Source organism: Chiloscyllium plagiosum, chromosome 13 (genome assembly GCF_004010195.1).
Source record: "Chiloscyllium plagiosum isolate BGI_BamShark_2017 chromosome 13, ASM401019v2, whole genome shotgun sequence".
In the NCBI taxonomy this organism is placed as follows: Eukaryota; Metazoa; Chordata; class Chondrichthyes; order Orectolobiformes; family Hemiscylliidae; genus Chiloscyllium; species Chiloscyllium plagiosum.
Window position 1 is genome coordinate 10,980,500 of NC_057722.1, and position 15,068 is coordinate 10,995,567.

Consider the following 15,068-nt stretch of genomic DNA (forward strand, 5'->3'; position numbering starts at 1 on the left):
CAAGGAAGAAATTTCAGAACTAAAGGAACTGATGGCATTGCTGCCACGGTGGAAGCAATTAAAAATTAAAGGGTCAGAATTATAGAAGCCCAGACAGCTTCGAGGGTTGTGAGACTGGAGGATATTATGGAGGATCATGATGATAATGGAGAGATTTGAAAATGAGGATGAAAACTTTAAAACTGAGATATTGCTTAACTTGGGAGCCAGTGTTGATCAGCGTGCACAGGAATGATCATTTGTTTGAGTTGTTGTTCATTGTTCGAGGTGAACATCCTCTGGGATGTTTGGTTAGGGGGTTCGGTCAGTACTTGGATGACTTCTGAGGTCGATTTGTGCCCACAAGGTAATGCTGCTAATAGTACAGATGATTGAGCTGGGGCTTTCCGCACCTTGTATTTTCTCTCTGCCTCTGATAGAATTTGATTTCGTAAGAAGCTGCATCATTTTATTTGGTTGTGCAATGTGCAATAATGAACCTCTCCCAGCACTTGGGGTAAATATCAAAATTCCTACGTGAAGCCTTCAGAATGTTTTTGGTTTACTCATTCATGGGATGTGGGTTTGGCCGAGTGCGCAAGCATTTAGTTTCTGCCCTTAGTTGCCTTTGAGAAGGTGGTGTTGGGCTGCCTTCCTGAACCACTGCAGTGTAGGTGGAACCACAAAACCATAAGGAAGGGGGTTCCAGGATTCTGACTCAGTGACACTGCAAGAACAGAGATGCATTTCTGAGTCAGGATGGTGAGCGGTTTGGAATGGAATATGAAGTTGGTGGTGATACTATGTGTCTGCTGCCTTTGTACTTCAAGATGAATGTGGTCATGGTTTTGGAAGGTGTTCTCATAGCACGTCCTGTGGCTGCCATGTAAATCTTAACCCCATGCTTAAGTTTTCCACAGTGGTTTTACTTTGGTAAGTAAGTGTTAGGTATTTTGGCTACAGAATCCGTTGTGACTGTCTCAGTGGGGTGGAGGGAACAGCTGAAATGAATACCTCAGCTATTTTGTCCTGGCATCTGATCTTCAGAAGGCACCTCAAATGTAAGCGTTAGAGCTTCTCAGCTTCACATACACAGTCCAAGTCTCATGTGTGTATAGCACAGTGGGCAGGATATTGCACTACAGACTTACAGCTAAAATGACAGATTTAATCCTCCTTGTTCCACTGAGGTTCAAAGTCTGCCAAGAACTGTACTTATTTTGACCATTCTTGCAAGGTATCCCCCATCGTACAGGCAGCTCGAGAGATAATATCCAGAAGCTGATGGTTGCTCACCTTGGGTCTACAGGGTCAGTGGCCTGCAGTGTGAATTAAGACACAGACATCAACGTTTTGTGATGACCTTGCACTTACATGAAGAAGAATGTAGCAACAGGCCTGGACTCTATTGAATTAGCCAAGTCCAGAGATGACTCCATTTTCACAGAGCAGCGAGGAGAGAGGGCAGCGAGAACTGAGGGCTGCCGGGAAGGGAGAGTGCGAGAACTGTTTTTAAAGGAGCAGCTGAAGGAGCGGCCACAGCGAGGAGCAGAGGGCAGCCGGGTATATATTTGGGCAACAGCTGAATCCCGAGACACTACACGTGTAGTGTCTCCCACCCACCCTCCTCTGCTAACCAAACAAAAGGACTCTTGTTGCTAAGGTAAGGCGTTTCAATTGATATTTCTTGTGTATCGTATGATTAATTAAAAGTTTACTGTTAGTTGGTTCTTTGAATAAGACCATACTAGAAATTATTTAACTTTTACATTTGTATGAATTAATTAACTAAGTAGAGATGGCTGGTCAGATGATGTGCAATAGCTGTATGATGTGGGAGCTGGCTGATCCCATTGTGAACGGCAGTGACCACATCTGCAGCAAGTGTTGGTTGCTGGAGGAACTCCGACTCAGAGTTGATCTGGTATCTGAGATTCAAACACTGTGGCACATCCGGGAGTGGGAGAGTTACCTGGACGTTTTGTTTCAGGAGGCAGTCACACCCAGTAGACTAAGTAATTCAAATTCAGTTAGTGATCTGGGACAACAGGGTGTGTCTGTAAGTGAGGCAGGTAGGAGGTTCTCAGTTCAGTAGTAGAGGAGCCTCAGCCCTTGACCTTGTCTAACAGGTACGAGATTCTTGCTCCCTGTATGGATGAGGAAAAGGGCTGTGGACAGGACGAGCCAGCTGACCACGGCACCATGGTGCAGAAGGCCATTCAAGAGGGGGGGAGCAAAAAGACAAGAAAGACAAGTAATTGTTATAGGGGAGTCCATAATTAGGGGGACATGGTATCCTTTGTGAGCCAGATCAGGAGTCCCGCATGGTGTGTTGCCTGCCCGATGCCAGAATGCAGGACATCTCCAATCGGCCTGAAAGGATACTGGAGCGGGAGGGCGAGGATCCCGTTGTTGTGGTCCACGTTGGCATTAACAACATAGGAAAGGCTAGGAAGGAGGACCTGTTTGGGAACTAGGAGAAAGTGAGGACTGCAGATGCTGGAGATCAGAGCTTAAAAATGTGTTGCTGGAAAAGCGCAGCAGGTCAGGCAGCATCAAAGGAGCAGGAGAATCGACGTTTCGGTCATATCAGAAATGATTCCTGAAGAAGGGCTTATGCCCGAAACGTCGATTCTCCTTCTCCTTTGATGCCGCCTGACCTGCTGCGCTTTTCCAGCAACACATTTTTAAGCTCTGTTTGGGAACTATCAAGCACTAGGAAAGAAATTGAAGAACAGATCCTTGAAGGTCATAAACTCTGGATTACTGCCCGAGCCACGTGTTAGTTGACATAAGGATAAGAAAGTTAGGAACATTGGCATCAGTTTTGGAACCAGGGGTGATCTGTACCGATGGATGGATGCTCCAGCAAAAAGGATAAATAGGGTGGTCACTAGGACTTTAAACTTGTGAGTCGGGGGAAAGGGAAAGGGAAAGCGACAGGGAGTATGGAGTCAAGCAGAAAGGTTAGCATGTGTGCATGGTTTAAATTCAAGGGAGACTAGGAATGAAGCAAAAAGGAAGAATAACTTAGGACATATTACTAGAGATGTTTGGAATCAAGAGGATAAGAAAATTAGCATTAAGGCGCTTTACCCGAAAGCTGGTAGTATTCGTAACAAAAGTGATGAAATAACGGCACAAATCGACGTGAATGATTATGATGTGGTAGACATCACAGAGACGTGGTTGTAGGGGGTTCAGGACTGGCAGTTAAATATCCAAGGATTTACAACTTATCAAAAAGACAGGGAGGTGGGCAGAGGGGGCTGGGTGTCTTGTTAGTTAAGAATGAAATTAAATCTATGGCACTGAATGACATAGGGTCAGATGATGTGGAGTATGTGTGGGTGGAGTTGAGGAACCACAAAGGCAAAAAATCATAATGGGAGTTATGTACAGACCTCCTAACAGTGGTCAGGACCAGGGGCGCAAGATGTACCGGGAAATAGGTAGGACATGTCAGAAAGGCAAGGTCACGGTGATCATGGGGGACTTCAATATGCAGGTGGAGGGTGAATAATGTTGCTGATGGATCCAAAGAAAGGGAATTCATGGAATGCTTACAGGTTGGCTTTTTTGGAACAGCTTGAGATGGAGCCCACAATGGAGCAGGCTATGCTGGACTTAGTGCTATGTAATGAGCCAGACATTATAAAAGAGCGGCACAGTGGCTCAGTGGTTACCAGTGCTGCCTCACAGCACCAGGGACCCTGGTTCAATTTCTGCCTTGGGCGACTGTCTGTGGGAGTTTGCACATTCTCCCCATGTCTGCGTGGGTTTCCTGCTACAATCCAAAGATGTGCAGGTCAGGTGAATTGGCCATGATAAATTGCCCGTAGTGTTAGGTGCATTAGTCAGGGGGTAAGTAGGGGAATGGGTCTGGGTGGTTAGTCTTTGGACGGTCGGTGTGGACTTATTGGGCCAAAGGGCCTGTTTCCACACTGTAGTTAATCTAATCTTAAAGTAAGGGAAAACTTAGGAGGCAGTCATCATAATATGGTAGAGTTCAGTCTGCAGATTGAAAGAGAGAAGGCAAAATCGGATGTAATAGTGTTACGGTTAAATAAAGTGCATGAGAGAGGAACTGACAAAAATCGACTGGAAGCAGAGCCTAGTGGGGAAGAAGATAATAGAGCAACAATGGCAGGAGTTTCTGGGTATAATTCAGGACACAGTGCAGAGGTTCATCCCAAAGAAAATAAAGATTATCTGGGGGGGGGGTGCGGAATTAGACAGCCATGGCTGACAAAGGAAGTCAGGAAATATATCAAAGAAAAAGAGAGAACCTATAAAGTGGCCAAGAGCACTGGGAAATTAGAAGATTGGGAAGACTACAAAAACAAACAGAGGATAACAAATAGAGAAATAAGGAAGGAGAGGATCAAATATGAAGATAAGCTATTCAGTAATATTACAAATGATAGTAAAAGTTTCTTTCAATACATAAGAAACAAACGAGAGGCAAAAGTAGACATTAGGCCGCTCCAAATTGATACAGGAAGGCTAGTGCTGGGAGATAAGGCAATAGCTGAAGAACTTAAGAAGTACTTTGCATCAGTCTTCACAGTGGAAGACATGAGTAATCTCCCAACAATTAAGGAGAGTCGGGGGGCAGAGTTGAGTATGGTAGCCATTACAAAAGAGAAAGTGCTAGAAAAGCTAAAAGGTCTAAAAATTGATAAATCTCCTGGCCCTGATGGGTTACATCCTAGAGTTCTGAGGAAATAGCAGAGGCGTTGGTTGTGATCTTTCAAAAGTCACTAGAATCAGGATAATTGGAAAATCATTGTTGTAACCCTCTTGTTCAAGAAAGGATCAAGACAAAAGATTGAAAATTATAAGCCGATTAGCCTAATCTTGGTTGTTGATAAAATTCTAGAATCCATTGTTAAGGATGAGATTTCTAAATTTTTGGAAGTGCAGGGTCGGATTAGAACAACTCATTGGATTTAGTAAGGGAAGGTCGTGCCTGACAAACCTGTTATAATTCTTTGAAGAGGTAATGAGTAGGTTAGACTAGGGAAACCCAGTGGATGTTATATCTAGACTTCCAAAAGACCTTTGATAAGGTGCCTCATGGGAGGCTGCTGAGTAAGGTGAGGGCCCATGGTGTTTGAGGTGAGATACTGGCATGGATTGAGGATTGGCTGTCTGACAGAAGGCAGAGAGTTGGGATAAAAGGTTCTTTTTCAGAATGGCAGCCAGTGACAACTGGTGTCCCGCAGGGTTCAGTGTTGTGGCCGCAGCTGTTCACTTTATATATTAATGATCTGGATGAAGGGACTGGGGGAATTCTGGTGAAGTTTGCCAATGATACAAAGTTAGGTGGACAGACAGGTAGTACTGAGGAGGTTGGGTTGGCTGCAGAAAGATTTAGACAGTTTAGAAGAGTGGTCCAGGAAACCGCTGATGAAATTCAATGTGAGCAAATGCAAGGTCTTGCAGTTTGGAAAAAAGGGTACAGCCATGGACTATTTTCTAAACGGTGAGAAGAAAAGCCAAAGTACAGAGGAATCTGGGAATGCTGGCCCAGGATTCTCTCAAGGTTAATTTACAGGTTGTGTCCATGATTAAGAATGTAATGTCATTTATCTCAAGAGGGTTGGAATATAAAAGCACCAATGTGCTTCTGAGACTTTATAAAGCTCGAGTTAGGCCCCATTTAGAATACTGTGTCCAATTTTGGGCCCCACACCTCAGGAAGGACATGCTGGCACTGGAGCATGTCCAGCAGAGATTCACACGAATGATCCCTGGAATGGTAGGCCCAACATAAGATGAACGGCTGAGGATCCTGGGATTGTATTCTTTAGAGTTTAGAAGGTTGAGGGGAGATCTAATAGAAACTTACAAGATAATGCATGGCTTAGAAAGGGTGGACACTGGGAAGTTGTTTCTGTTAGGTGGGGAGATAAGGACCCGTGGGCACAGCCTTAGATTTAGAGAGGGTCAATTTAGAATGGAAATGAGGAGACATTCCTTCAGCCAGAGAGTGGTGGGCCTGTGGAATTCATTGCTATGGAGCGCAGTGGAGGCCGGGACGTTAAATGTCTTCAAGGCAGAGATTGATAAATTCTTGGTATTGCAAGGAATTAAGGGCAACGGGGAGAGTGTGGGTAAGTGGAGTTGAAATGCCCATCAGCCATGATTAAATGGTGGCGTCGACTCGATGGGCCAAATGGCCTTGCTTCCACTCCTATGTCTTATGGTCTTATGACACAATTTAAATGAAGCTTCAAGGCTAGACAGGTGAGGCTTGTATCCTCTGGAGTTCACAAGGGTCAGAGGTGACTTAATTGAAATGTAAAGGATCCTGAAGGGACTTGACCGGGTGGATGTTGAAAGGATGTTTCCTTTTTTGGGTGAATTTAGAACTAGGAATTTCAGTTTAAAAATGAGGCACCTTATTTTTAAGACAAGGATGAGGAAACATTTTCTTTCTGAGGGCTGTGGGTCTCTGGAGTTGCAAACAATTTGGTTCAGAAGCAGAGTTGTCAGAGACATGGATAGAGTCGTTGAGAAATGAATCATGTGCACGATTTGGGGACAGCACTGTGGCTCAGTGGTTAGCACTGCTGCCTTACAGCACCAGGGACACGGGTTCGATTCCAGCCTTGAGTGACTGTCTGTCTGGAGTTTGTACATTCTCTCCGTGTCTGCGTGGGTTTCCTCCGGGTGCTCTGGTTTCCTCCCACAATCAAAAGATGTGCAGGTCAGGTGAATTGGCCATGCTAAATTGCCCGTAGTGTTAGGTGCATTGGTCAGAGGGAAATGGGTGTGAGTGGGTTACTCTTCGGAGGGTCGGTGCGGACTTGTTGGGCCAAATGGTCTGTTTCCACACTGTAGGGAATCTAATCTAATCTGCCAGCTGGGAAATGAATATTTAGTACACAAACTTCCAAGGGAAGTGCGTGTATGAGACCTTTCAGTAGTACAGTGTAACAAATGTAATAATGTATCAATTATTCTTATAATCTAGTAAATTCTACCTCCCATAGATCACTCTGTCTCACAGGTGCAATGTTAAAATGGCATGTGATTCAGCTCCCACTCTCCAACAGCATTCACATTATATAATGTCAACAAATTCCTAATTGAATTGTCAATCAAACAAATCCAGCATTCAGATACTGTGACCTCACTGAGAAGTGACTATTATTAATTTCAGGGATGCACATTAAGTGGCCTGTTGGGACATAAACCTGTACAACATGATACAGTTTTCTCACATTCACATAAAACTACTCACGTTCTAATTTGCCATGAGCATCATGACAGGTGGTTTGGAGGAAGCATGTCTACCTTTGTCTATAAACAAAATGAACTATATCTCCAGTAATTTATAAAACATATTTACAGTTCAAGACCGTTTTCAACAATACTTCCAGTAAGGCATCGACTAATCTGTTCCGGACCTGGCCCCTGAGCAGAAGCACTTAAGGCAGAATGGTTTCTGAACATTTCAACCCCAGTCTGAATGCTGTCCATATTGGACTTGGCAGTTGTCCCAGGTTTTAAAGGCATGTTCCAGTTTGAAGAGGAGGCAGGAACAACAATATCAATAGGCAAATAAACAAAGTTGTTGGCCTAAAATGCCACTTGAGTCAAAGTAGAATCTCAAGAACATTGAGCACCATTATATGTTTAAAAACCTTTGCCATGGAAAGATAATTGATAATGGGGAATTGATCACCTGCTTTACTGGGCTCACTTGCGTCATTGACTGTCGATCTGAGAGAGATGCTATTTCTTGGGCTCTAGCCAGACTTTCAGTCTCCAATTCAAGTAGCACAATGCACCTCATCATTCTGATGGTGGACCAGGCTATACACCACTGATACACATATGCAGCAATGAGCAACCCATTCACGGCCCCTTTCCTGGCATTAGTAAACTGTACGGGACACTTTGCCACCCTTGAGTCAGCAGGGGGCTAAAGTTGAGACTTCTACAAAGACAAGGACAGCAGGTGCAATGGGAACAGCGTCCCTTCCAAGTCAGATAACATCGACTACTCCCTGGAGATACTTTGGGCTCCTATGTGTTTATCACATGTACGCGATGGGTTCTTATTGTAAGTAGCCTCTTGACTGCTTCTGCCAATTCCCTATACCTCAAACCATAAAGGTAAGGGCACAGCAGTCGTGGGAGCATCATGAAAACGTGAATGTTGATGGAGTGGAGCCATATTCTATCACTGAGGCTGATGAGGTGTGAATTTCTGAACAAAATCTCGAAGCTAAAAATCAAACAGGGGACGAAATACAGGAAGAGAACTATCGCATGTATTAGTAGAGTCATTCTCGCCCTGGATTTGACACTGTCCCAGATGCCTGAGCTCCTTGTTTTGACGTACAGCATGACGTAGCAATACAGTACCATTGGGAAAAAGAGCAAAATGATGCACAGAAGGAAAATGTTCATTTCTAATATCAGGTGGTGGTCAAAAGAGCTCAATTCTGGGAGCGGCAGCATGAGGCACATCTTGTGACCATGAGTAAGAGCTGGTTGCTTTGCCAGGATTGCAGATAGCAAGATGAGTGGATACATTGATGCTAGAATCCAAATCAGGATTATAAGCTTGATGGTTCGGGACGGGGATATGAGTGACAAGTAACGTAGTGGGAAGCTAACTGCCACGTAGGTATCAATCGCCATAACTGTGATGGTAATGACACTGCTCAATTCAGATACGATTCGTCCAATAACTACAACATCACAGAGCAATGTGGGCATGCACTGCTGCGCAGATATGCTTATGGATATAAGGCTGTTGAGGAGTAGGAAAATAAGGTCTGCCACCAGTATGTTGGCCAGAAGCACGTATCTTGTCTCCTGGCGAAACCGTTTTGTTAACAAAATAAGCACCACCAGCAGTGGGTTAGCCAACAATGTACCCACGAGACACAGAGTCACAGAGATGAGAAACATGTTTAAACGCTGTTGAAACATGCTTATAACGGAGAAAGTGCAGACCTGGCTGGCATTGGTGGCATTGAAAAGCCTGCCCGGCAAGTTCACAGTGAAATTGGAAACACTGATCCCAAGGAAAACCATTGTGTTCCCAGTCTGATGGAGACAGCATTGGGAAATGCCAACTTCTCAGCTTGATGCCATGATCTCCTGCAGACTTCTCTATTGCTGATACTTAATGTACTTTCTCCCAGCTTTGGGGCTTGGGTTACAAATTGGAATTTCAGGCATTTGCCATGATGCCGTTACATTGTTTGTTCCACTGTGCACTATTTTCCTTTCTTCGGGGGTTGATATCCAGATTTCATCCCATCCCAGATCGATAGGCGTATGGGCATAATCTGGCACTTGATTCTCACCTCTTGATTGCTGTAAATAAGCATTGGTTGAAATTTAACAGCAAAGTCGTAAGTCATAGAGATGTACCCTTTAGTCCAACTCATCCATGCCAACTAGATATTCTAAATTAATGTAGTCCATTTGCCAGCATTTGGCCCAAATCCCTCTAACCCTTTCCTATTCATAGACCCTTTTAAATGTTGTATTTGTACCAGCCTCCACCACTTCCACTGGCAGCTCATTCCACACATGCACTACCCTCTGCATGGAAAAGTTGCCCCTCAGATCCTTTTCAAACCTTTCCTCTCTCATCTTAAACCATCTTATGCCCTCTAGTTCTGGACTCCCCCACCACGGGGACAAGACCTGGTATATTCACCCTCATGCTCCTCATGATTTTATAAACCTCAACATGGTCACTCCTCAGCCTCCAATGCTTAAGGAGAAACAGTCCCAAATCGGTACAAAATGCTCTCAAGTTTTAAATCTTGTGGAAATTTTTAAAGAGAGAGACTCAAAGACAAAACGGTAATGAAAAATCAAAATTGCCTAAGTCATCTTGCCAACACGTTTCAATTGATTTATGTTCACTACTTATTTCTGTTTAAAAAGTGCAATGCTGAATCTGAGCACAGTACGTGACCTCGGTAGATCTTCGAGAAAGCGAGGACTGCAGATGCTGGAGATCAGGGTTGAAAAGTGTGGCGCTGGAAAAGCACAGCAGGTCAGGCAGCATCCAAGCAGCAGGAGAATCGACATTTCGGGCATAAGCCCTTCATCGGAACTTTCATCATATAGATCTATGTTTATCAAGGGAGTTTGGGCAAACAGAGGTCAAAGTGTGCAGTGGGTGTGTCAGGACCTGATGGCCAAGGGAGGTATGATAAAACATGTTGAGTATTAACTAGCAAATCCTTCCATCACAGGCCAGAGGTAGGTGATCAGAGTAGGAGTTTCCTGGTCGCACATGTAATGAAAGAAATTGTACCCTCTATCCTCACTATCCATTGCTCCAGGCGACAATCTGCTTGGACAACTGCATGTTGCTACAGCAACTTGGACTGCCAGACAAACTATAACAGAGAGAAGAGGCGAGTAAACAGAGTTACAGTGGCTCAGTATTTAGCACGACTGCCTCACAGCACCAATGACCTGGGTTTGGTTTCTGCCTCAGGCGACTGTCTGTGTGGAGTTTGCACATTCTCCCCGTGTCTGCATGGGTTTCCTCTGGGTGCTCCAGTTTCCTGCTGCAATCCAAAGATGTGCAGGTTAGCTGGATTGGCCATGTTAAATTGCCCGGGATGTGCAAGCTAATTGGATTAGCCATGAAAGGTTACAGGGATGGGGGATGTAGGCGAGATGCTCTTCAGAGGGGCAATGTGGACTCAGTGGGCTGAATGGCTTGCTTCCTCACCAGGGATTCTAAGTACAGATCAACCAAGTGCTGAATGAATAATAGAACAAGCTCAAGGAGCTATATCAATGACGTAGATTTTTACCAAAGGTTAGCAGGTTGAGGGGTTATCATGGTCAGGCAAATCGAATGACTCACTGACTACTCCTGCCAGATATGACATTCATCAATCATTGGAAGCTCACTGTTTGATAAAGAGACAAGATGGACACCTGATGTGGGTAGCAGGAATTTAAACATCAGCTGTAACAATCTGGAGCAAGGTGACAGTTCACTGGCCTCAATGGCTTAGACAGGCCCCTCAATTTGCAGAAGCCGAACAGTCATTGCCGAGATGAGTTAATACTTACAGAGGGTGCTCAGGAATGTGCCAATAATGTGCCTGGTCCTCAGAAGTCTGTCAGTATTTCCAGGGCATCCCAGAGAGTGTCTCAGTATTTGCAATTAGTGGAAGATGCCAATATTTTAAATTAACCAAAGTAACTGTTTGTTTATTTCTAGAGCATCTTTTCTATACTTGGGCATCAAAATCCCATTTGACTGTCAATGAAGATCTAAGGAAGTGTTGAGATTAGTGTAATGTAGGAAAACAGCAGTCCTCAGGAGTAAATAGAAGAGTGAGTGGGACAAGCAGTCATTTACAACATGGCCAATGTATTAAGAAACTTAAACAAGGATTGATTTAAAGGATAATATATTTAACGTTCAACAATTTTCAAGTGTAATACGGTATATGCTATACACAGCACTTCTATCTATAGATGTAGGAACAAAGTACTGCAGACGCTGTAATCTGTACTGAAAACAACAGATGCTGGAAGTCACAGTGGGTCAGATAGCATCCATGGAGAGAAAGCAAGTTAACATTTCAAGGCGATCTCTGATGAAGAGTCATCTACATTCAAAGTGCTAGCTTGCTCTCTCTCCATAGATGCTGTCTGACTCGCTGCAATCTCCAGCATTTGTCCTTGACTGTATAGATAGTTATGTTTTGAAATCACCACATTTTAGGGGTGACAACATTTCTCCAACACTACTTTGTTAGTTTTTCTTTAAACCTCTTTACCGTGCGGACATATGAAGTGTTTATCAATCAGCTATCGTGAATTGAAGAATTGTTTCTGGAAATGCACCATTTTCTAACTTCTCTGGATTTTGCTTTACTTCATTTCTGGAATTCTAAAGTTTGATAGGATCTCTCTTATTTCAGTATATATAATAATTTTATGTTGAATCCAAAACTGTGAAATTTCCTTCCAAAACCTCTCCACCTCTTAACTCTTTTGAGATGCTCCTTAAAATCCTCCTTTTTGACTGCCTGTCCTCACATCTCTTTATTTCACTTTGTGCCCAATTTTGTTTGAACACCCTCCTGCAAAGCACCTTTGGGCATTTTATTGTGTTAATGGGCACTATATAAATGCAACCTGTTGTTGTTGGGTCTTGTTTATTTGAATAACTGCATAATGAGTTTACCTGACCAGATAGACAATCTCTCTTACTTTATCCTGAGGGTTTTGACAGGGCTTAAGCGAGGAAGTGGATGAAAGTTCAATAAATGATTGAGTGTACACACAGGTGAACGAGAACTTTTCCAAAACTGGCTTAAGTTTTTCACCTGAATTGTTAAAAACAGATTTTCTCTCAGGTACATCTCCAGCTGCAAAATATGTTTGCATACAAGTGGAAAAGTAAGTTAAACTTAAGAGGTGTTGAGGGGCATTGTCCCACTGGCGTAGCAGAAATCCAGGAGATTCTGAAAGTCATAGCTTAGCAGTTGTTCATAGCAAGGGATAGTGACAGTAAAGAACTGACTTCCTCACTTCCCCCAGCACTCGCTCTCCTTCCCCATCACTTTCTGATTTCCAATTCTTAGTTAGTCTTTTCCACACAAACTTTCTGTTCTGATGAAGAGTTGCCAGACTGGAAATGTTAACTCTGCTTTCTTACCACAGATATTGCCAGACCACCACAATTTCTGGTTTTTTGTCTGCCACAGAAACTGTTGCGCTGACTGATCTATAATTCGCACACATTCACATCTCATTCCATTTTAAGCAGTAAGGTTGTTAAACAAAAAAAAGCGAAGCCCATTAAAAATGGAATGTTTCCAGCCAGTGCAACCATGCGTTAACTGTACATAGAATAAATTAAGGTTTTCACTCACCTGACTGAACTGAGCTGGTGCTAAAGTGCTTTTAGAAATGGAGTCTTTGCTAAGTAAACCTCCCAGTAGCCAATCATCTCTTGGGTGGAAATGGGGCTACTTCAGTAAATATTGCTGCTATTGACACATTAGGAAATGAAGTGATAACACTATTGTCATCACACCTGAATAACCAGGCAAGGCTATCTCTGCCATAGTTACCAAGCAAATAAATATTACACCAGGTACCATTATGCTCATGTAAATTATTGCCACTGATAAGCACAGTTACAGGTGTGGAGGATAGCAAGGAGGAATGGGATGGGGGAATTACAGACTTTAAAGGAATTGTGCAGACCACCAGTACAGTACCAACACTCCAGGAGAAGACAACCATTGGCAGCCATCTTAAAAACTAGTCATCTGTGCAAAGGTTCCCATGAAGATTTGTCAAACATTGACCAACAGGCAGTGAATAACATTTGGTTCTTTCAGCGATATTACCATGGAAATGTGTTTCCTGGGAAAAATAGATTTCAATACCTCTACTTCAACAACAAGCTCTGTATTTGAATCTTTAACTTTGTGATAAATATCCCATAATCCGAATTTGAAATAGCTAATGTTGAAGGTGTGTTGATTAAGGTTAAGGATATACAAGTGGAAGGCATCGATTAAGTGCCTTGAGCACATATAAAGAGCGACATGGTGGCACCGTGGTAGTGTCCCTACTTCTGAGCCAGGAGGCGCAGGTGTTTTGATGAAGGCCATCAACCTGAAAAGTTAACTCTGTCCCTTCCTTCACCAATGCTGGCTGACCTGCTGTGTATTTCCACCACTTGATGTTCTTATTTCTGATTTCCAGGCATCTGCAGTAAGGGCAGATTGGTGGGTCAGGAGTGAGTTCTTACCAGTATCATTTGTGAATCAATCAGTCACACTCTTGTCTCTAAATGAGCACGTTGTGTGTTCAGGTCTGACTCCGAAACTTGAGCAGAAAATGTATTCTGGTGAGAGTATTGCTCTGTTTAAAGTGCTGTTCTTACACGTGAGAAATTAAACTGAGATTCCCATCTGTCACCTCAGGAAAATATTAACAATACGATTCTCCTGTTTTAAAGCAGAATAGAGGAGTTTTCCTGGTCTAATGTTTGTCCCTCAATAAGCATCACAAGAACAGATTATCCGGTCATTGTGGGATCCTGCTGTGCATAGACTCTCTGTTGGGTTTCCTCTACCGTCTGAGTGACCGGTACTCCATTTATTGAGACATGATGTGGTTCTGGAAAGTTTTGGCAAAATGCAAACTTTCTTCTTTCTTTACATTGAGAATGTTCAATATGTGGAACAGACTCTTCCACTGAGGCACAGAGATCATGAGAGGTCATGGAGATGTGAAGATATTCAAGATATAGAAGTAGGGAGGTCTTGCTAAAACCATACAAAACACTATTTAGACCACAGCTAGAATACTGTGAGCAGTTTGGGACCTCTTATCTAAGAAAAGATGTGCTGACTTTGGAGGCAGTCTGAGAAGGTTCATTAAGGTTGATTCTGAATATGGAAAGACTACATTTTGAGGAGAGGTGGAGTAGATTAGGTTTGTCCTCATTGGAGTTTAGAAGAATGAGAGGCAACCTCTGGGGCTTGCCAGGATAGATGCGGAGAGGTTGTTTATCCCTGTGGGAGCATCAAGGACCAGAGGTCATAACCTTAGAATAAGAAGTCATCCATTTAAGCCAAGAGATGATGAGGAATTTCTTCTCTCAATGAGTGGTGAATCTGTGGAATTCTTTACAGCAGAATACTGCTGAGACTGGGCCATTAAGTATATTCAAGCCTGGGACAGAGATTCCTAATTGTTAAGGTAAATCAAGAGTTGGGGGGAATGGCAAGTAAAGTTGAGAATTAGCAGATCAGCCATGCTCTCATGGAATGGTGGAGCAGACTTGATGGGTCGAATGGGAGGAGAAAGTGAGGACTGCAGATGCTGGAGATCAGAGCTGATAATGTGTTGCTGGAAAAGCGCAGCAGGTCAGGCAGCATCCAAGGAGCAGGAGAATCGACGTTTCGGGCATGAGCCCTTCTTCAGGAATGAGGAAAATGTGTCCAGCAGGCTAAGATAAAAGGAAGGGAGGAGGGGTGTTGGAAATGCGATAGGTGGAATGAAGTCAAGGTGAGGATGATAGGCCGGAGCGGGAGTGGGGGCGGAGG

The 15,068-nt window shown here is 43.5% G+C and overlaps 1 protein-coding gene across 1 annotated transcript; it reads right to left on the reverse strand.

The window, feature by feature from the left end:
- Positions 1 to 7,868: 7,868 nt before the first annotated feature.
- On the reverse strand, positions 7,869 to 9,039 carry LOC122556286 (probable G-protein coupled receptor 148). Its single transcript, XM_043702913.1, has one exon. It carries the CDS (start codon positions 9,037 to 9,039, stop codon positions 8,020 to 8,022), a length of 1,020 nt encoding a protein of 339 aa, XP_043558848.1. The 3' UTR covers positions 7,869 to 8,019.
- Positions 9,040 to 15,068: the final 6,029 nt, after the last annotated feature.

Coding starts and splice junctions, on each gene's coding strand:
- LOC122556286 (XM_043702913.1), bottom strand. CDS start 9,039: ATGGTTTTCCTTGGGATCAGTGTTTCCAATTTCACTGTGAACTTGCCG.